General features: G+C 42.4%; 2 protein-coding genes across 3 annotated transcripts in view; one reads left to right on the top strand and one right to left on the bottom strand.

Moving 5' to 3' along the window:
• ANGPT2 (angiopoietin 2) overlaps positions 1-19,854 on the bottom strand; it is a 56,145-nt gene extending 36,291 nt beyond the window's left edge. For both annotated transcript variants that reach the window (XM_008706146.2, XM_008706147.2), the window contains exon 1: positions 19,219-19,854. In XM_008706146.2, the coding sequence (XP_008704368.1) occupies positions 19,219-19,503 (285 nt within the window). In that variant the 5' untranslated portion in view covers positions 19,504-19,854. The remainder of the gene's footprint in view (positions 1-19,218) is intronic.
• Positions 1-23,118, top strand: part of MCPH1 (microcephalin 1) — a 243,062-nt gene that overhangs the window by 148,421 nt on the left and 71,523 nt on the right. The gene's annotated exons all lie outside the window — the stretch shown is intronic.

The following is a 23,118-nucleotide window of genomic DNA, read 5'->3' as shown; positions in this document are numbered from 1 at the left end:
AAGCATGTTAACAACTTATTTAAAACCTGATCAACCGTAGAATTTTTTTCTAAGCGGAAACAGTGCAGCAAACGCAAAACAATGTTCAGTGCCCAAATTATGCGGCAAAAGACAGAATCGTGTGGCTTTTTTTTTTTTAACTAATTTTAACTCATCTTCATTTCTTGATCTGGAATTTGATAAGAAGCGTATTAAGTATGTTTCAAAGTGTTTACTGTTCACCTCTGAAATGCTGACAGCCAAGTGGGACTGCTGTTCACTTTGGAAGGCCATACAAGAGCTCTGAGCACATTCCACTTCTGTCTATGGCTCACAGTCCACGGAAACTGTTCCAAAAGCCACACACACACAGTGCTCTGGGGACGGCTGTAGCTTGACTCCACGAGAACAGAGCCTCAGCTGGGAACGGCACATAGTGATTATGACTTTGGACAAATCAGTGAGCTTCTAATTATGTCTTCCGAGGCCTCCTGACCTGAAATAAGAGAGTATCCTCCTACAAAATATATGTTGTATCAAACCTCTCTTTACAAAATACCAGTTCTGGGGATGATGTTTCTGATTCATTTTTTGAGGGAGTTTATTTCAATCTTTTGTTTCAGGGGCATGCCATTCATGTATTGGGGGAGTCACTTCCTCTCCAGTGGCTGAGGAAGAATAGATATGCAAAATTGGCCATAAAATGAAGGTGCTTCTGCTTCATATGGAGTTTAAATGCACACTTTCTGTTTCTATAGGATTACTAACTTATCCTAAAGTAATTTTTCATAAAATTTCATTGTAAGAAGGAATCCATTTAGATGAAGACACAGATACTTTGCAGTAAAATAACCTTTCTTACATACTGACTTTGTATGTACAAAATCTGTTGATCTGTCCAAATCAGGAGGACTTGAGTTATGTTTTGTGGCCAATTATATGGCACCAGATTGAAAGGGCTAAAGAACATTCTTTAATAAACACTTTCCACTACTTGCTTTCTCACAATAGAACGATTATTTTGATTTGTTAATGTTGCTCCTTGGGGACAGATTTGACGTGCTAATGAACTGCAGTTTAACTTTTAAAAATAACATAATAGGTTACTGCTAAAATTAAATGCTATCACAGGAATCATGGAGCAAAAGAAGCCACACACCAAAGAATACACTACATGATCCCGTTTATATCACATTCAAGAACAGACCAAACTTACTGATGGTGACAGAGGTCAGAATAATGATTGCTGGGAAAATTGGACAGCTACATGCAAAAGAATGAAACTTGACCACTCTCTCACACCATACACAAAGATAAACTCCAAATGGATGAAAGACCTCGATGTGAGACAGGAATCCATCAAAATCCTAGAGGAGAACATAGGCAGCAACCTCTACAACATCGGCCAAAGCAACCTTTTTCATGACACATCTCCAAAGGCAAGAGAAACAAAAGATAAAATGAACTTGTGGGACTTCTTCAAGATAAAAAGCTTCTGCACAGCCAAGGAAACAGTCAAGAAAACTAAGAGGCAGCCCACAGAATGGGAGAAGATATTTGCAAATGACGCTACAGATAAAAGACTGGTATCCAAGATCTACAAAGAACTTCTCAAACTCAATACGTGAGAAACAAATAAACAAATCATAAAATGGGCAGAAGATATGAACAGACACTTTTCCAATGAAGACATACAAATGGCTAACAGACACATGAAAAAATGTTCAAAATCATTAGCCATCAGGGAAATTCAAATCAAAACCACACTAAGATACCACCTTACGCCAGTTAGAATGGCAAAAATTGACAAGGCAAGAAACAACAAATGTTGGAGAGGATGTGGAGAAAGGGGATCCCTCCTACATTGTTGGTGGGAATGCAAGTTGATTCAGCACTCTGGAAAACAGTGTGGAGGTCCCTTAAAAAGTTAAAAATTGAGCTACCCTATGATCCAGCCATTAAAGAATGAGTTCTCAACATTTGCTGCAACATGGACGGCACTGGAGGAGATAATGCTAAGTGAAATAAGTCAAGCAGAGAAAGACAATTATCATATGATTTCTCTCATCTATAGAACATAAGAACTAGGAAGATCGGTAGGGGAAGAAAGGGATAAAGAAGGGGGAATAAAGCATGAAAGACTGTGGACTCTGAGAAACAAACTGAGGGCTTCAGAGGGGAGGGGAGTGGGGGAATGAGATAGACTGGTGATGGGTTGTAAGGAGGGCATGTATTGCATGGTGCACTGGGTGTTATATGCAACTAATGAATCATCGAACTTTACATCAAAAACCAGGGATGTACTGTATGGTGACTAACATAATAAAAAAAACCTTAAAAAAAAAAAGAATAATGATTGCTGAATGGGAGATATTGGTAGGGGCTGGTGGTAGTGCAAGGGAGGTTATTAACTGGGAAGGAGCAAGAGGGAAACTTCTGGGGTGCTGGAAATATTTTATATCTTAACCTCAGAGCTGGTTGCATGACTAAATTCATATTTTAAAAGTTCACAAAGCTGTTGATTTAGGAATTGTATGCTTAATACATGTCCTGTGTTTTAGACTTCAATGAAGAGGTTTTTTTTTTTTTTTAAGGAAAGGATATTAAAAATGAAATGTTTGACAAATTTTGCTGTGACACCATGACCCTAGTTGCTCTGAGTGATTTCGTTTACCTCTGTCTGCAGCTTTCATCTGGTTGTTCTAAGTACCGCCTAAAGAAATGAACTTTGAAAAAGTGATTTCACAGCAACTGCAGAGAGCTATAGATTAAACTGTTCCAGCTGCCCAAAGAGGGTTAAAAGTATTCAGTTAGGTAAATTAGTGATTTCACATTCCGAAACTCAATTCTTTCCGGATCAAGCATAAAAGGCATTTGCTCTTGGAAGACCAAGAAAGAATTCATGCAGTTCCCATTAGTCTAAAAATAAATAATAAATAAATAAATGTCTGAGTCATGGGTTGCATTTTGTTGGAGTTCAGTGGCTTCAAGTGTAGGAAGAAAATGATTTATTCTCTGAATAGTTGTGCTACCCATTGCCCATTGGAATGAAAACAAAATTACTCTGAGAAAAGTGAAATCCATGAATTAGTCCATTGAATTTTTATCTTATTTGAATTTTTCCAATTGAAGTAGTTCTTGCTTAAGCAACCTGATTTAAAAAATAAATAAAAAACCTGAATAAAGTGCCTTTGTTTTTGTTGGGTGAAGGTGGGGAAGAGGTTGTGATTCTTGAAGCTATTGTGATTGTGGGGTTGTCCTTCCAGCACAGATGCTGAGACTCAGCCACCCCGCGTGTGAATCCTAGCTCAACTATGTAATAGCTACCTGGTCAGCTTTTTTTACCTCAGGTTTCTCATTGGTAAAATAGGCATATAAATGCCTACGGAGCTATGTTAGCATAAAAATTAAATGGAAGAAATTAGCACTGTTCTCAAACGGTTTGCCAGGGCACCCTGGGTCGCTGCAGCAAAGCCATAGGAGCCGTGGGAGATAGTTTAATGGTCAAGGGAAACCCCGCCATACTTAACACCTGCCAGCCACTAGAAGAATTAGTATCACAGAAGAAAAGTAGCTCACAATTTCAGCGCTATCAGAATATGCCTCTGAGCCAAGTCTTGCATGACAATCGGCATGGGACTCAAAAGGAGGGTGGCAGTGTCCAATTTGATTCCAAACTTTGAGAAGCTGAGCGATGCCTAGCTGGCACATACATCCCACTGGCAAATCCTTGGTATTAAGTCTTGAAACATCTTTATAGACTCCTGCATTGAGTAGGATATGTACTCAGTCTACCCCCTCTCCTCCCTTCCCTCAATCCATATATTGTCTTTAACTGCGATCTCTATGATTTGAAATGTTGATTGGAAAATCAGTAAATCAAAAAGAACTGGTAATTATGTAAGATCTTCCTTAAGACATATACTTGAATATGCCTAACTTCCGAAACCAATAAGAAGAACCACCCGTTTCTTGCAAGCTGGTTGTTTGGCACCATGTCTCCTTTCAGGCTGACAACTTTTACAAGCATAGTGTGCTATAGAGGAACACTCTTAGAGCAGCGGACGTGTGTTCCAGGGGTAGCACGGTTGCCTCAGGCTGAGGTGAGTTTGGTCGGGTAGCGGAAGGACAGAGTGTATACCAGTTTCACAAAAGTCAGGTGGTCCACTTCTGCATGTAACTGATAGTTTGCATGCCTGCCATCCTCACTTGTTCAAAGTCAAACTAGTTTTATAACATATGGAAAAGCCAAATTTTCCAGAACACCAAAGCAATTTGGAAAGTAACTTTTCTGATTCTCCAAATGCTTGCGGTAAGAGTACAAGGGATTTGAATCATTTTCCCATAATTAGTTTCAGTTCTGGAGGTCTGCCCCTTCTCCCTAACCCTACTGACTTGCATGCATGTCTATTCCAATGGAAGCTAGTGGAAAATTCCTATTCCCTTTCACTCCACTGCCATGAGTTATAAAAAGCATGTCATTCAGAATTGACTTTTTCTTCTGCATGCTTGAATTTTTACTCACAACTTAAAGGGGAAAAAAAATCCTTTCAGGAGATAGTTCTGTTTCAATGGGGTGAGGGTCCCAGTATCACTTTGAGCCACCATGAAATGGCTGACTCACTCTGCTTCATCTTTAGGGGTCAGATGTTTACATCAAGGAGTGCTTTTTGAGGGATAGTATATGCTGGTGTAGTACACCACCACCCCTTTTTCAGAGCTGCTGGGTTCTCATTCACACAAGGCACTTAAGATGTACATCTTCACGGACTAATTCAGTGGGAGCAAAAAGCTCACTGCAAGTGAGGTTGAGGGGTAAGGCCATGCAAAGGAACTGATGGGAATGAGGGGTGAGGGGACAAGCAGGAAGTGGGAATGAGGAGAGAGGGACAAGCAGGAAGTGGGAATGAGGAGAGAGGGACAAGCAGGAAGTGGGAATGAGGAGAGAGGGACAAGCAGGAAGTGGGAATGAGGAGAGAGGGACAAGCAGGAAGTGGGAATGAGGAGAGAGGGACAAGCAGGAAGTGGGAATGAGGAGAGAGGGACAAGCAGGAAGTGGGAATGAGGAGAGAGGGACAAGCAGGAAGTGGGAATGAGGAGAGAGGGACAAGCAGGAAGTGGGAATGAGGAGAGAGGGACAAGCAGGAAGTGGGAATGAGGAGAGAGGGACAAGCAGGAAGTGGGAATGAGGAGAGAGGGACAAGCAGGAAGTGGGAATGAGGAGAGAGGGACAAGCAGGAAGTGGGAATGAGGAGAGAGGGACAAGCAGGAAGTGGGAATGAGGAGAGAGGGACAAGCAGGAAGTGGGAATGAGGAGAGAGGGACAAGCAGGAAGTGGGAATGAGGAGAGAGGGACAAGTAGGAAGTGGGAACGAGGGGTGAGAACACAGGGAAAGTGGGACTGAAGGGTGAGGACACAAGCAGGAAGTGGGAATGAGGGATGGGGGGCAGGCAGGAAGAGAGAATGAGGAATAAGGGGACACACAGGAAGTGGGAATAAGGGATGAGGGCACATGGGAAGTGGGAATGAGGGGTGAAGGGACACGCAGGAAGTGGGAATGAAGCATGAGGGGACACAAAGGAAGTGGGAATGAGGGGTAAAGGGACACACGGGAAGTGAGAATGAGGGTGGGGGGCACACAGGAAGTGGGAATGAGGGAGAGGGGACACACAGGAAGTGGGAATGGAGTGAGGGGCACACAGGAAGTGGGAATGAGGGTGAGGGGCACACAGGAAGTGGGAATGAGGGTGGGGGGCACACAGGAAGAAAGGAGCAGTAGCAGAGGTTTTCCTATTGTTAGGGTTTGTTTGTTTCAATCAAAGTATGAGTCATCTCACCCTCATTTTTTAACCAGAAATCACTGTGGTTGCTGCTATGATTTGGTCTTGACTCCTGCAAACCAGTTTAATTTTATCAGTGGTAGTGAATTCTTGAAAGTTTCCCTCAGCTGTAGAAATCTGGTTTCAAATTAAAGTGGTCTAAATGCCAGCTTAAACTTTGTGGCTTAGCATCTTTGTTGAATCCCCTCAGCAGAAGGACCTACACTGGAGTTTTGGCTGCTCTGTGGGATTCAAATTATGAGCAGTTGGTTCCAGTGGAATCTTGGCTCTCTTCTGGTTGACTTTAGGAGTACTTTGGCGTAAGGAGGTCAAAGTTAGAACTTAAGTAAAGGACTCATCCAAAATGTCTTTCCTGCATCCTGGCATTTTCCGGGTATGTGTAGACCTCTTCCTCAACCCTTGTGTCATTAGTCCCCTGGAGCATGGATGTCTTTGGGGGAAAAGTTCATGCCAGCTTAGGAAATTTGCTGAAAATCCCAGTGATGAACTTAAAGCTGGGATGTGCATCCTCATCTTAACCTTTACCCCCAGCGGCCACGAGCTGAGCTATGGCACAGAAAGTGCACCTTACAAGGTTTTCATAAGGATGACCATAAAGCATACAAACTGAAGCATAATATTATTATAGAAAGACTTCAAAACAGAAGGAAAGCCATGGTGCTCCCAGACACAAGCTGTAAGCTGGAAAATTGTTGAGTGTGGAACCATCTCTCTTTCTGATGAGGCTGGAAAATTCATGTGTTGTCAGGGAAGCGGTGAAGATTGGAAAGGCCAGAGAAAGTCACGGATGGGTACTTGACAGGCTCTTTGTTTTATCCCCACCCTATCTTCTTGTTAACCTCTGATTATGGAGGTTATGGAATTACGTGTGGAGGAAGAGACCACTCCTCAACATATTTTCTGCAGAGTAGATTTCATTTGAGGGCAAATTAGTCTTGGAAGTCATTCAAGGCATCATTAAGTCCGTCCAACTGTATAGATTCCAATGATAACAGTACATGGGTGTGTCCAGTTAAGAAGTGTTGACTTTCGTGAAAGAACCCAGATATCCCTCTACAGCAGTACCACGGGTACATGAACTGTGTCGTACAACAAAACACTGTCCATCTACAGCAGTACCGCGGGTACATGAACTGTGTCGTACAACAAAACGCTGTCCATCTACAGCAGTACCGCGGGTACATGAACTGTGTCGTACAACAAAACGCTGTCCATCTACAGCAGTACCGCGGGTACATGAACTGTGTCGTACAAAACGCTGTCCATCGACAGCAGTACCGCGGGTACATGAACTGTGTCGTACAACGAAACGCTATCCGTCGACAGCTGTACCGGGGGTACATGAACTGTGTCGTACAATGAAACACTACACAGTAATGGAAAAGAGCAAATTTTACAAGAACATGGATGAGTCAGAGGAGTAATAGAATGGACCAAATAAGAATACGAAACCTAAAACTTAGCAGAATTAACCTGTAGTGACGGAGGACAGATGGTGAGTAACCTTGGGAGGAAGAGATATAGTAGTACCCCTTCTCTGTGGGGGTCATAGTCCCAGACACCCAGTGGAAGCTTGAAACCACAGATAGTACCAAACGCTATATATTCTGTGTTTTGTCCTGTACATACATCTTATGATAAAGTTAACTTCTAAATTAGGTACGGTAAGATATTAACAACTGAAAATGAAATAGAACAGTTATAAGAATATGCTGTACAGGAAGTTACGTGAATGTGGTCTCATATGTTTTGTCTGGACTCACCCTACTTGTGCCGATGTGAGGTGGTACAAAGCCTCTGTGATGAGATGAAGTGAGGTGAAATAGCATAGGCGTTTCGACTGAGTGTTAGGCTAATACCGACCTTCTGAGGACAGGAACATCTGCTTCCCCACTGTGGCTCAGTGCAGTCTGAGGCATGCCTCATGCAGCGGTATAAATGAATAAATGTGAAGGCAAGGGCTGACCTTGTCCATCCGCGTGTTGGAGAGCATTGTGTGTGTGTGCATACAGGAATAAGTTCCTGCTCTTTAAGGCTCGTTTTGCCCATCCCTTATTCCTGCAGGGCTGCCTGTGAAAGAGTTACCTTTTGATTTTAGCACCTGCCCTTGCTTATTAACAAATCCCTTCCTATGTCTGAAAACATAGCCTGGTATGTGCCATTGTCTCCAAACTTCGCTGGCTGCCATCTTGCTGTTACGATGCATGTGTGTCTGGTGATGCCAAAGGGTGGCAGCTACCATGTGTGCTTACACAATGTCATATTGACGTTTAAATCATGTGGGTTTTACCATTCGTAGGAGTGTAGGTTCCAGTCCTGAGAGTGAAAAAGCAAAGCTTGGGAGGGGAGGGGGTGGAACACTGCCGTTGATCGAAGGGCTTTGAAAGAAGACACACTGGGTGTGCTGGCAGCCTGGTATCTCTGGAGCCTAGCAAGTCACTTCACATCTCAGCACGCCTCCAGGGCTCAGATGGGAGTAAGAATATCCACCCAGATTGGTCTTCGCCATATTTGCTCTTCCTTGTGGTGTGGTCATTCTTTGGGTGTGACCATCCTGTGTGGTGTCAGAGCAGCAGGTGTCAGGTGAACACTGCAAAGCCTGTCAGCTCTCCCAATCCACGCAAGGAGATACGTGGACTTCCATTTAAATCTTTTGAGAATGTGTGTTATTATAAGAAGCTCCAAAATAAAGCAACTTGACTGTGGTTTGGGCAGCTGTGTACCATCTGACAGCACTCTGAGCTTGAGTTTTCTCTGTAAAGGAGGAAGAGAGTATCAATGGGCTGTCACTCCGTTGTAAATGTGACGTGTGCCAGCTGCCATCATGATGCTGATCACTGCCCACTCTCTCATGGTACAGCAACAAGGTCATAGCGCCGCCAAAGAGGGAAGTGCCTTTCTCTGGTTTGACCTGTACTGACTGCTGTCACATGAACGGTATCCTTTTTGCAAGAACTCTGTAGACTTTTTAAACAAACAAGTGAAAGATGCTGGCATCACAGTAACGAGCCAACAGCCCCCTTGTTTTTGAAGAGGTAAGTGGTGCTAGCTTATCTCCGTGGCTGTTGTGGCTGACCTGTGTGGCCAACTTAGGATTTTGAATCCCCTAAAACTGAAATGGATAGAGAAAGGATTCCAGCTCTAAGACTTGTTTATTCAACAAGTATTTTCACTATTTCTTCTTTCTCATTCAGAGACCACTGACTTGAATGGTAATGCATTTCAGGGTGAGGAAGGGTAAAGGAAAGTAGCATTCTGTACTTTAACTCTGTGTGTTGCAGATGTAAAACCTCCATGGCCTGGGGCAGGCTAGTCATGCAGTAATAAATAGGTTCTATGTATTAAACATTGCCCAATTAGAGGAAAAAGCGCATATGGATTTACTGTGTTGTAACCCAGAAGGGGACCATATTTGAAAGTATGGACAATCACACATTGCAAAATGACCAGTGGTTATTTGAGAGAATGGTGTTCTGATTAACCCTGGTTCTTTAACTTATAACCTAATTATCTCAGCCATCAATGCTTTTAAGAGCATTTTATTCTTATAGTTAGGTTAAAACCAATTCTGGGTGGGAATTCCTGTTAGTAACACTTTAGTAAGTTTAAATCTGGATAAGTTTTAAAAATGTTTTAGTGAATTTAACAATCTCTTTCTTAGTAACTAAAAATAAAAAGGAATTTCATATACATGCACCAAAGGTTAAGCATAGATAATTAGCTTGTGGTCAGAATTTGATTATGTTATTCAGCAAAGTATCTTCTCTCCAGCAGCATTTTTGCACTAGAATTTCTCATTAAGAAGACCAGTTTGCGTAGGGAAGTTTTAAGCTACATCTGTATGTAATCATTTTCCAAGATTCCGAAGACTAGATAGTAGTTAATAAAACTCAAAGGAATATTCCGATTATCTTCAGACTAATGTTTATAATTATCCAGCAGACAACCAAGAATTGATAGTATCTGGTGATTCCACAAATCTAATGGCAGAGAAAATACTTACAGGAGCCCAGAGGAAATGATACCTCTTAGGAATTTTGAATCTTTTTTACCCAGACATGTGGCTTGACTAGTTAACTCCAGAATGCCCACTCAGGAGGCAGTTTGAGGACCTCCCTTCCATAAAAACAGAACGGACAGAAGGGCAGCATTGCTTATGACTTATTGGAAGCTGAAGTGATAAAAAATACATTTAACAATAAAGTTTGGCTGTTTTAATGGGCTCCATAGCTCTATCCGTGAGCGTGGTGGAGCGCCATAGGCAGGTGGTACAGGAGAAGAGGTCGTGGAGAGTCTCAGAGCAGGGTGTTTCTAGAGAGGCACCCAGCCGCGTGGTATAGACACTTTCTGTATGCACTTGCAATGGGCCTTTTCCATGTTGAAAGGAAGTTCATTATCTTACAGAGGGAAGATGTGCTTTGAGGGGTACAACTCAAAGGTGTGAGGTCTGCTCATTCAGCCTGATAAGAGTGAGTGGAATTGTAATCTTGAATATGAGAGACAGTACAGATCTTGGTAACTGTGTTTCTGGTGTTGTTATTAAAATTAATTATAATTACGGTCCCTGCAATAGTGCAGCACCATACAGTTTCCACCTTGCTTTTGCACTCATCACCTTATTTGAAACACATAATCCCTTAGAGTCCTGCTGCCGCCTTATATTTCTGAAGGTGCACAGTGGGGGTTTTAGCCAGTTAACTTAGTTGAATAAGGCAAGGGGTTACTAAACAAATGTAGTTAATCATGATAAAAAAAAAAAAAAAAGGCACTTCCTAAGTGAAAAAGCTACATACCGCATGATTCCAACTATATGACGTTCTGGAAAAGACAAAATTGTGAACACGGTGAACAGATCAGTGGTTGGCAGAGGTTTGGAGGAAGGGAGGGAGGAGTCGGTGGAGCACAGAGGGTTTTCAGGGCAGTGAAACTACTCCGCACGGCACTGTAACGGTGGATACATTTGTCCAGACCTGTGGGTGCACGACACCAAGAGTAACCCTGACGTAAACTGTGGACTCTGGGAGATGAAGGTGTGTTAATGGAAGTCCATCAGTTGTAACGAAAGGACCACTTGGTGGGGGTCACTGAGAACAGGGGGAGCTATGCATGTATGTGGGGGTAGGGGGTATACAGGAAATCTCTGGACCTTCTGCTAAATTTTGCTGCGAACCTAAAACTGCTGTAAGAAAATAAGTCTTTAAAGTCATTTACTACATATAAAGAGGAACAAATGAAATAACAACAAAAAACTGGTATTCTCTAGCCTCACATTGCATGGGTTATATAGTTAATTAAACATGCAGACACCAGGGCGTCCAGGTGGCTCATTCCGTTGGGCGTCTGCCTTCAGCTCAGGTCATGATCTCAGCGTCCCAGGATCGAGTCCAGCATCAGGCTCCTGGCTTAGCGGGGAGCCTGCTTCTCCCTCCGCCCCTCCCCCTGCTCCTATTCTCTTTCTCTCAAATAAATAAATAAAATCTTTTAAAAAAATAAATAAACATGCAGACACCAAAACCCGAGAAAGTAACTTCAAAGGCATGCTTGTCCATCAATAATAGTATTGACTTCACATGCAAACATGATTTATTTTATATTTAGATTTGTTTGAATCTGAATAGTTGTATCCAAGATATGTCTTCTTTTGGTGTAATGCCTTTTTTTTTTAAAAGATTTTATTTATTTTTGTGAGAAAGAGAGCAGGAGCCAGGGGGGCGAGAAGTGGGGAGAGGGAGGCCGGAGGGAGAAGCAGGCTCCCCACTGAGCAGAGAGCCGAATGCGGGACTGGGATCATGACCGGAGCCCAAGGCAGAGGCTTAACCAACTAAGCCACCCAGACACCCCCATATAAAATGTCTTTATTCCAAATTCAGGAGAACATGAGCATGTCATTCCCTTTGTTCTGGTCTGGCTGAATTTCTGGGGCTGGCTTGGGCTAAAATGAAACCCCTAAAGTGGGCTCCATTTTTTTCATCTCTTCCTTGTTCTTCAGAGGCTCCCAAACCCCTCTTCCATGTCTTGGAACAGAAAGACCATCAGACTCACTGTCCTTTACAGAGTCCCGCACAATTCAGCAGGTTGTACCGAAGAGTATGGCCTCCTTGTGCGTTCACGAAATGGGACAACTTTACGACACATTTTTCTTTTTCTTTTTGCTTTGAACCTAATTACCAATATGTACTTTCGGCTGCCAAAGTAGAAACTTCTGGAGTGGAACATCTTGGGCCCAGTACCAAGTGTTAGTTAGTGGCTTCCAGAAGCCAATGCACAGTTCAGGTTTCCCCTTCATTCCTGGCATTTGCTGGAACAATCGTAATGGGGATGCCAGTGTCCATCCTGGAATACTGAGTACTTAAGACAGGGTGATGGGGATGGTAGGTTCTGTCACCAGGCCAATCAGCACAGTAAGTCACCCTCACATTGAGAAGATGGCTAATATGTGAACAGGTATTAATATGGTCTAGATGGAATGTAACAAAATTGAGAAATGGAGAGGCGGAATGCTTGTCTCCTTTTTAGACTTTATCGATATTCTCTACCTAAAAAATATAACTTATGAATATTCACATATAAAATGATGCATTCTCAAAGAAACTGTGTCAACATGATAAAATAATGTATTTTCTAAGACCTATATATCTTGATATCTCTTCCCTTAAAAATCACCATTGTCCATGAAAAAATGTAACGTGACGTCGTAATAAATATCAGGTTATATTCTTAACGTATATACTTAGTTGGTTCGAGTGTTGGTTTTTAAAATATTAAATATTGGCTGTGAATACTTCGTAGTGTTAAGTTGTCAGGTTAATGTCAAGATTTCAAAAGCAATTCATAGGCTCTGAAAAGTTTGTTCAAAGGGAGGACTGAGGCTGATTTTGGAGCAAAGTAATTACCATCCCAGGAGCCCCCCGGGGCTGGTCCCATGGAGGTTTTAATTAGGTTCTAGTTGAATGGCAAAGATAATGGTTGTAGCTGGTTGAAGCAGCGATGATGGTAAAAGGATTAGGCCCACTCCTCAGGGGACTTGAATAGATTTCACATCTTTCATTAGCTGGTGCGTGCCAAGATTAGGATAAGAAAGAAAGGTGATTTCATGGGGAAATATCTAATTAAAATACTAATTTGCAGACAGCTAGCATACCTGAGTCAGAGTTAGGTGGTGGAGAAAATAATTCTACATTCATAGGCATCTATAGGCACTCAGTATTAAGGACAGTCATTCCAGAATGATGGAATTATACATAGCATGTATCTTCTGTTCACCATTTGTATGCTCTGTTTTCTGTAATAACCATGTATCCCTTTGGTGAAAGGAAAAGTGACCTTTCAGAAGGAGTTTGAATTGATTTCGTTTTATGAAAGAGGTTTCAGTGAAGTGACCAAACTGGTAACATCACCCTTCTCCACCCCTGCTCTCCAACACTCCTGATCTCCTTTACCAGGTCTTTCCCTTGTCGCTCATTTATTTTGTGTAGTGCTTCCTACCTTTGGACACATGTCCTGCCAGGAACGCCATGCTATAATGTAGCAAGTCCCCACCAGAGCCAGACCCTTGGTCGTTGACCTCACCTCACTGATTTATTCTGAGTGCTAGAATGCCTCTAGGACACATGGAGACTTTCAATAAATATTTGTTGAACAAATAAATGAACTTTAATGGCTCCTGCCCAAAAGGAGTGGGAGGGGGTAGAGTGGAATTCATTCATTTACGTTAGTGGACTAAGAAATAACACTATATTCATATTCATTCACACATCTCCCAACAGTTTGCTGTAGTTTTTCCAGCCCCATGGAAAATTCTGTTTTTTGTCAAAAGGGGGAATGTACGTGCCTTTGCCTGTTTGTTTTCCTCTCTCTAGATAATCCATACAAGACTTCCAAACTGCAAAGCACATCGATATTATCTTGACCCATGTTTATGAGTGATTAAAAATAAATAGGATTGTATCTATCATGCCTGTGTTCTAGGGATAGTCTTGGGACAAAATGGGCTAAGGATGTGGAAAGTGCTTTAACGTGGTTCAGCGCTACCTGGTAGCAGCCCCCAATAACTCTATTACTAATGCTACTTTCGTGAGAAAAGTGTGATTGGGAAGCTGAGTAGCTCTCTTTTTATCAGAAGAATTCTAGAATAATTTAGGAGAAAAATCTTATTGTCAGGTTCGTTCAAGTCAAAGAAGGATGTAGTGAAAAGATATATATATATATGTGTGTGTGTGTGTGTGTGTGTACACACATATATATATAGCTTCTTATTTTATGTTTAGTAAAAAACAAATTATATTTTATAAAATTTGTAAATTTTATATACATATAAGCATATATGTACATATAAGAGAGAGAATAGTTTGCAGAGTTGTCATCATTAAGTAACACAGATATTCTGCAATTATGAGCACCTGATTTGGAAAATCTGTACATGTCCATGATTCATTGCATATACCCTCTAGGTCTCAATTCAGGAAATCCCAGAGCTGTGCAGGCCGTGGTGTCATTTGGTGGCCAGATTACAGGACAATATTAGCTACCTTTCTTCTGTCAAAACAGTCATGCAATAATACCGCCCCTTTTCCTTATCTTGACTGAGCACTTGTGGGTAGTGTCTCTCTCCCTCACCTCTGTCTTTCCCTCTGTCTCTGTCTCTCTCTCTATCTCTCTGTATCTCTATCTTTCTCTAACTCTATCTCTGTGTCTCTTTCTTGTGCACATGTGTGCACACACACACACCCCTTTACTTCATCTTCTTTACCTCAGTCTTCCAAATTTTGCTTTTTCCCTAAATAAAATCTCTTTCTTTCAACCTCTTTCCACATCGTTTGTGATCCAAGCAAGGTATCATGTCACAGTGGTATAATGCCACCACACATATTTTAAGAAGAAGGAAATTCATGCGTTTTCACGTTAAATTTGTTATAGTAAAGGGCTAGTATAAATGTGCTCATCTGGAAAAAGGGGGCTGAAGATTAGGGAGACGGAGAACTATACTTCCTACTTTCTACTGTTTTAACGGTTTGACTGGTTTATTTTACATTGCCCATATATTACTTTCATAACATTTTTGCTTTTTTTTTTTTAAGTTATCCATATGGTGGTAGGGCTGATTGAAACTGTTGTTTTTCAATTACAAATACACAGGATTTCAGTTATAGATTAAAATCAGGACTCTGGACCAGCCTGAGCAGAGGATCACCATTTATAAGGTCATTCCCTTTCATGTCCCTGTACAGTCACTGACTTACAGATAAACTTTTAGATCCCAACCTGTTTGTAAACTGTAAAGAACTACATTGATGAAAATAAACCAATGTTCAAATTTTAGTATGGAGACTTTATGGATTACCCAGTGTCTAAACAGGAAGTAAGATATTATGGAAGTTATATATAGCTCCACTTCCTAGTTCTAGACTCTGCAGGCAAGTAATCACCTCCCCACCGTGTGGTACCTACATCGTTCAGCATGCCAGCGGCCCCATTTAATGAGCAGAGGCTACTTGACCATGGAAAGCAAATATTATATAAACAACATATACAGTATATACTAAATATTCAGTGTGTTTTATATAATGTACCTAGTAAGCACACATTGTACTATATATATCTTACATGATACAGAGTAAACATTATATTATACCTGCATTTTCCAAACTTAAAAATGTTGTACTTCCTCTCCCATTGTGAAACTTCAGTCATCTCTTTATTCCTTACTATAGTGATGTTAATATATAATTAAATAGCAATAGTAATCATTTCCCTGCCATCTGAAATAGAGGCTTTCTGCAGCTTGAATGCACAGAATTTGTTGCTAACACTGAACACAGTCATATTTCATGATTCCAGATACAACAGACAGTATAGGAGTGGCAGCTCTGCTCCAGTCCTGCAGTAGGCCACTGGCTATGGATATGGTGGGAATTTTTTTTCTTCTTTCCTTTAGTGAACCCAGCTCTGGTTTATTTGTTTGAATATACAGCCAAGGAGTGTTTTGCAACCACACATGATAAAATACACACGCTCCCTCTCCACCTTCCTCCACTGCCACCAGGATGGGGGGCTGGTGGTCTGAGTGTACCTGAGCCTCTCACCATCAGTTTTTCCCATTGACAGCAATTTTGTTTTTAGCAGCAAAAGTGCATTGTCCCCTATGCATCCACTGAAGAATAGTAGTACCTCCTACCTTATTAAAAGCATATATTATTATTAGTTTTAGAGAAAGAAAAGAATCTAGATTCAGGTTTATAGTGCCTACCCTGTACTTCTTTCATTAAAAAAAAAAAAAAGAGGAAATGTTTACATCAATTTAATAGGCATTAGCTTTATTTTTCAAAACATTCTGTTTTAAAGCACAATAGGCTTTGCAGTTGTTTATAAATTTGAGGTATTCATCAGTGTGAAATAATTGTTTATTTCCTTTCCCTATTTCCTCTTATCGGAAAAAAAAATACATTTGGTCTCCAGGCAAGATAAAATCCACTTTGCTAAGTTATTTGTCAGTTTTTATAGTGAGTTTAGTATCACTGGGGTAGAGGTTTAGAATAGTTGCAGGATTAGCAAGGGGATGTGACATATAATTTTTTTTAGGTCATCATGGTGTATTTGGTAAACTGTCATGCATTTGTCTTTTCCTTGTTTAACCACTGAGCAGAGAGCGAGCCCTCCCTGCATGGCTCCATTCATATTCCTCTGCACTCATTCAGAAGTCTGACACCTCCTTTGCCTGCCAGATTAAAGGGGCAGTGTGGTATCTCTTGATGTGTACAAAACACCTTTCTTAGTCCAAGCTCTGTAGGCAGTGCTAGCCACTCGGGAGATGACCTGCTAGTCATCTGCCCTGAAATTCACCAGAACGTGGTCTTATTTTCCTTCTTAACAAGCTTTCTTAAAATCTTACAGGTTTCCCACCCTGCCACCCCCCACAGACCCCTCTAATTTTTAGTGTTGATCAGAGAGAGAGAGGAAATATGAAAACATTAAAAAAAAAAAAAAACAGCCCTAAAGAAAGGGAAATACGAGAAACAACGAAAAACACAGACTTGCACTTTTTCTCTCTGGGCTAGTCTAGGAATACGTGTTAGATTGTGATGTTGAACCTTTAATCCTGTGGCTTATCTATCATTCCATTATATATTATTTTCTCCCTTATGAGAAACACAGTGTTTATTATCACAGGTGACAAAACACAGCAATAAAAAACAAGCAGAGAGGTTACATTTAACCACTTGAAACAGGTTTCATATTTGCTTTTTTGGCTTTCATTCCCAAATGAGGAGCCTGTGAACAGAGTGAACGAACACAGACTTTCTCAGGTGCACATCACCCAGGTAGGCCAGGTGGACAGGTGCTGCTGAGCCGATGAACAGATAAACATGACGTCGCTGTTGGTGATCATTTAGTGAGATAAAGAATCTAGAAATGCCATTGTGCCCCTTTTCAAATATTTACTAATTGAACCAGGAAAGGAAAAAATGTTGGTCTCTTCGTGTAGAATTTCTTGTCCCTTTCCTTCTTTAAACAGTGTCTCAAAGATCCAAGAGAAGGGGGTTGTTTATCTAAGAAAGAAATATGAGCCTTGACTATGGAGTTTTTCAGGTATACTTACTGTGAGCGTCATTGAGCAAATGCAATTCAGTAATCTTGCATTTGGCAGAACACTCTTTAGGGTTTCTTGACTGTTTATTTCAAAAGAGGATTTACCAGTCGGGCAGAGGAGGGTGTTTACTACGTATGATGTATGTTCCGTCTCTCGCCGCGGCTATTAGCCTGGCGTGGCCACAGTGCATGCAGGCGGGGGTGGTTCAGCGAGAGCAGGACAATTTAGAAAGAAATACGACGTCAGAGTGAGCAGGCATTTAGCATGCAGTCTGTCTTCCAAGTATTTGAACCTGTGTTGCTGCCTGTTTTTAAAGTACATCTGTGAATGAACAGCTTCTTTTTATGTGCATGTATGAATTATTGAAGATTTTAAAAGTGCGCACCATAGGGACCTTCTTAGGAAAAGAGGAAAACCTGGGAGAGAATTTGCCCAGAAGGGCCAGTGCCTTCAAAGATAATAAGTAATGAGTTGTGTATTAGACAGCAGGTCTTTCTGATAAGTGTGTGTTGTTTTCTGTGTCTGCATTGAAGTGACCGCTCTGCTTGTGGTGGACGCAGTGCTGAGGGCACTCATTCATTCCGGCTTAGACTCAAGTAATAACTTGCTCGTTTCCTCTCTGAAGGTAGGACAGCTAATGAGAAACACAGATTCGGAGCCAAGATCTATTCTAAGATTAAGATAAAGTATCCTAACAGAAAGTTTATGGGGAAATGAAAGGCTGAGAATTCTTAAGGGGCAAGGTCTTGAATGAAGTGAATTAGCTTGGTAAATAGTACCGTCTCTACTGTGTAAGCACCGTGATGTACTGTCATTATAATATTTAATGATTAATCTATTGACATAATTTGTTTAAGCTTCCTTTAAATACATATATAGTCCATATCAAGAAAAATTTCAGGGTGACTTTGGGTTTTGTAGAAATAGCCCCCACACGTACATGAGGAAAATGGTTACTGTGAAAGAAAAACCGAGCTTTCAATATCCTGTTTGGGTTAAAGTCTCTATGAAATGTCTGTGAAACTGTATCACTGTAGCCCTGAGAACATGACCATCTTGTCACAGCAGAGCTGCGGCGAAATGCCCTGCGCACCGGTCCCACGTGGGGTGACCTTTACAGCCTGAGGCTCCCGCTGAGGGGCTGGGTGCCGGACATGCCCTCGGACGCTTGCGAAACTCACCCCATTTACAAAACGACAAACCCTTCAGGGTAAAGCCCTCAGGTTCTGAGAAACATAAGGTCTGCTTTATTAAATTTCCTTTCATTTACCAAGAGTCGCAGTCTATTTTAGTAAATAAATTCAGGAAATTGGTAAAGCACTTTACTCCATCCGTTATGTCTCAGTAATTAGCATGATTGTCACGTTTTTCCTGGCTTCTGGCTCCGGCACCGCAGTTGCTTACAGCTCCCCCCCTGCACCCCCCACCCCCGCCCCGCCGCCTGCAACCAGTTTATAACATCCCTGGTAATGGGTGTTACTGAATTTAAACCACTTACACAAACAACACAGCCTACACGTTTTGCAGAGAAGTACACTTTCTCTACTTTATTAAATAAAGATTCTGAACTCGGGAGATCTCTTTCTCTATGGATTCTGGTATTGTTCTCCAATAATCCTTTTCGCTTCCCACCCAGGACTACTGGGAGAGCATAAAAGAATAAAACAATAAAAGAAATGATAATTCATTCAAAGGTATTAGCCACCATCTCTCTCCTGGGCTCATTGCCTTTTGGGGAGGGGGGGATGTTAAAACCAAGCTGATCTTATTAGCTTTAACTGTTCACCAAGTAAAAATGATTTTTTTCCTACCTTCATTAGCCACTGAGTGTTGTTTTCCATGATGTTCTCCAGCACTTGCAGCCTCTGCACCGAGTCATCGTAATCTAGTGGTGCGTCCCTCTGCACGGCATTGGGCACGTAGGAGCTAGAAGAGCGACAGTTGTCTGTCTCCGGCAGGAGGAAAGTGTAGCTGCAGGCTCCGTGCTGAACCTGATACTGCCTTCTCCCGATGCTGTCCATGCTTTTCCGAAAGTTGTTATAGGCTGCGGCTAGGACAAGATCACAGCTCAAAGTAAAGAAAACAATCTGCCACATTCTTTCTTTCTTTTGGTAATAAACCAGCAGCTTAGCAAACTCGAAGGCACATGGGAATCCCGGTCCTAAGCTGCCCTCTCAGATGCGGGGCTCTGCGGCCATGGTTTAAGGACCATCAGTGGGAGTCTCTTCCCTCTTTTTCCCGCAGGAACTTGATCGTTAATGCTGTCTTCCCTCCGGTGGGTCGGTCCTGCAGTGAACTGTCAGATGGCAGTAGGAAGAATAACCCTGCTCACTCCTGAGGGCTGTATTCTCTTTATAGACCAGCGTTAATGCTGCTTTGTTTCTCTTCCCCCAGATTCCTCGGTGTCAGGATCCGAATCAATCACTTTCCTTTCCTTATATGATAAGTTGATAAGAGTAGCCAGACATGTGTAGCAAGCCGCTCCGCCCTCCTGGCGTGTCTGTTATCTTCCTGTAGGGGGGTCACTAGCCAGGCAACAGGAAAAATCCGAGCATGGTGTGTGGTGTTCAACCAGGGCTATATGCTGCAGAAACCCTCTGGGAAAAATCGATGGGCTACAGGACCCCTGAGTGTGTCAGAGGCACCACCCTAATTGAGCATTTCCTAGAGAGAGCAGCGGGTCTCATGTGTGAGACTGAGCTCACAGTGCTTAGCTGGTAAAATATCTGGGCTAATAACTTTAAAGTACAATGAAAGTTCCTGTTTTTTCCTTTAGGAATAAAAATACTACAAATATGTCAGGACTTTGGTTTATTTTTGTTATTACAAACAAAAAGGAAGAAGTCTTCCCCTTGTAAACTCTCTGCCTTTTCATAAGGAAAATAGTTTTCTTGGTATTTCTTGATTTTTGAACTATTTGCTACATACACAAAGTTTTCACTTTAAAAGCATCGGATAGGAACATCGCACTTTATTAAATCGTGCTGGGAAAACCAGTTTCTGGGCTCTGACGCTTCATCTTTTAAACAAAATATCCACTTCAATATTCAAAGCAAAATATACTGGCCAGATTAATGGTCCATCAAGTTACAATACACAGAGAAATCAGAATTTAAATAAGAGGCTGGTGAGACAGAAGCACAAATATTTTCTGGTTTAGATCAGGATTTGCTCAAATCCCATCCTTTTGTAATTTTTTTCCCCAGGATCAGTTAAATCAGGCACATCACCTCTGCTCTACTGTCCTTATCTGTAAAATTCCAGGGTTGCATTAACTCCCAAGGTTTTTCTATTTCAATTCTACAGCTCTGTCAGTCTCCTGGGTGACTTCCTTTCATAACTAAAATGTAATACTTGAGGGATTAACAGTATGCTAACCAGCCAGAGTGTGCATGGGGAAAGCCTTGGAATCTTCGCCACGGTCTGTTTGCATCTTGGTGCACAGGCTCTGTTCTTCCTGGTCAGTGGAAGTATATCTGCACCCTGACTTGACGAACCCCTCTACGCATGAAAGTCAGAGTCAGTCCAAAACATGCACGAGCAACTCGCAGAGCATTCCAGAACTATGATTTTAATTCTTGGGTGCTCGTGGAATTTGTGTAGTGAATTCTATTTTCCCGGAACTTGTGTTTTCAAGAGACCTAATTAGACCTTTAAAAACATCCCTCCTCTGCGTGGGCTGGCTCCCAGGTTACTTCTAGAGCCGGGGTTCTTAACCTGAGCTCCACAGACAGAATTCAAGGGGTCCAGGAAACTTGATGGCAAAAAATATGTCTTCCTTCTTCACCAAACTATAACTGAAACATAGCCTCTCCTTTAACTATGGATTGGTCAGAAGCAACAGTGGTCAGTATCTGGCTTTTTCATCAGTAGAAATTGTAGTCGATCTTGTTACAGTGTCTCAAGCTGGCACTGGCACTCACCACTACATTGTCATCAGACTCACCCCCGAATCTTGTTACTTAATGTCCAAATAAAGTAGCACATGTCATTTTCTGAGAAGGTGTTCGTAGACTTGGCCAGATGTCCAGAGGGTTCTGTCACTTGGGAAAGCTAGAACTTGTGCTCTGGGAGAGTCCTAGAGCAGAAGCCATTGTTTGATGCCACCATGATTCTGGCACATGGTTTCTGCTGAAGGAGGAAATAAAGAAAACGCACCCATTCACAGTCTTAACTGTAGGGGGAGCATGTAGGCTCTGAAGACATGCCCTGTGTTTGGAGATTCTCTAAGACCTGAAGCAAATGCTAACTTCTAAGCCTCAGCTCACTTGAAAAGCACAATGATCCTTTCTCTGTAGTGCCTTCTAGTATTGAAATGATACAGACTAGTCATGTCCGAATATTCCTTTCTTTGTCAGTACTTTCAGTATTGCGACTATGTTATTATGCTCTGAGTGTGAAGCAGACACGTAAGGTACACACTCTTTGTTCTAAGGGTATTCCCCATTTGAAAAATCATTCATCTGCCTTCCAGGCAAGGGAGGTGGTTTTAAAAAGTAGCTGCAGAAAGAGGTTGTATGGCAAGTACTTCCAGTCTGCTGGTTTGTGTCAGACCCTCTGCTGGGTACTGGGGATGGATAATAACGTGCTGGCGCTTCAGACGAGAATGAGGGAGAAACCCGTAAACTAACAGGGTGCGGTGAGAGGAGGGCTTGGGGGAACATCCAGAAGGGAGATGCTGCTCTTGGGGCCCTGACCCCATCGGCGGTGGCATGGATGCTTTCTCATCTGTCCCTTCAAGGTCGGAGTGTGCCCGAGCATCTCTTCGTAGGTTCCTAAATGGAAATTATTAGAGTTAATTATTAGAGAGTTGTGAGGAAAGCTCTGCTTACACCAGGGGATGGCGAACTGTTTCTGCAAAGGGTCAGATGGTCAGATAGCTTAATATTGGAGGCTCTGCGGGCCATCCCGTCTCTGTCATAGCTACTCAACCCTGCCATAGTACCATAACAGTAGCCGTAGACAGTCCATCGACGGGGGAGGGTGACTGTGTTCCAGCCAAGCTTTATTTGTGGACCCCGAAATGTGACTTGCAATGACTTACAGATGTAAAAATCATTCTTAGCTCCCCAGCCATTTAAAACAGGCCATGAGCTGCCGTTTGCTGGCTCCTGAGTTAGAACCCAGCAGACTCAGCTGGGGTGGGGATGTGACACAGGGACTGAGGCCACTGTAAATGCACAGCCAACGTACACAGGCAACTCTCCCACGTCTCAGATCGTGGCATGTCTTCGTAAAGAATTGAGAAGCATGGGACTAGCCAGGAATAAGGGACTTGCGAAAGGGGCAGGAAACTTTGACCAAAAAGAAAGCACCACTTTGAAGCTGGATCTGAAATGCAAGGCCAGGAAGGCGTGCTTGGAAACCCGACTCTGGTGTAAAGCAGATGTCACGCTTGTGCAGGGCCCACCATAGGCAACACACCAGAACCAGAACGGTGGGGACGTTCTCGGTGTCGGAGCTGCACATGGAACTGTAAGAGTCTATCACTGAGCAACTGAGGAGAGGAGCTACAAGGCCCCTGCAGTGACTTAGGGGAGCCAGTAGGAGGCCCTAGAAGGAAGAGGCAGATCTGGGTGGGGAGCCTCATGACAGGAGCAGCAGCTAACCCTCCTGCCCTCAGCCACAGATAGGCCCACTGTAGTGGTTCTTTGGTAGCTGTGTGACCACTCCTGTCCCAGCGCCCGGGGCGGGGGGGGGGGGGGGGGGCC

Source organism: Ursus maritimus, unplaced genomic scaffold (assembly GCF_017311325.1).
Source record: "Ursus maritimus isolate PB19 unplaced genomic scaffold, ASM1731132v1 scaffold_28, whole genome shotgun sequence".
Classification (NCBI taxonomy): Eukaryota; Metazoa; Chordata; class Mammalia; order Carnivora; family Ursidae; genus Ursus; species Ursus maritimus.
Note: the sequence above shows the minus strand (reverse complement) of the source record. Positions and strands in the feature narration are given on the sequence as shown.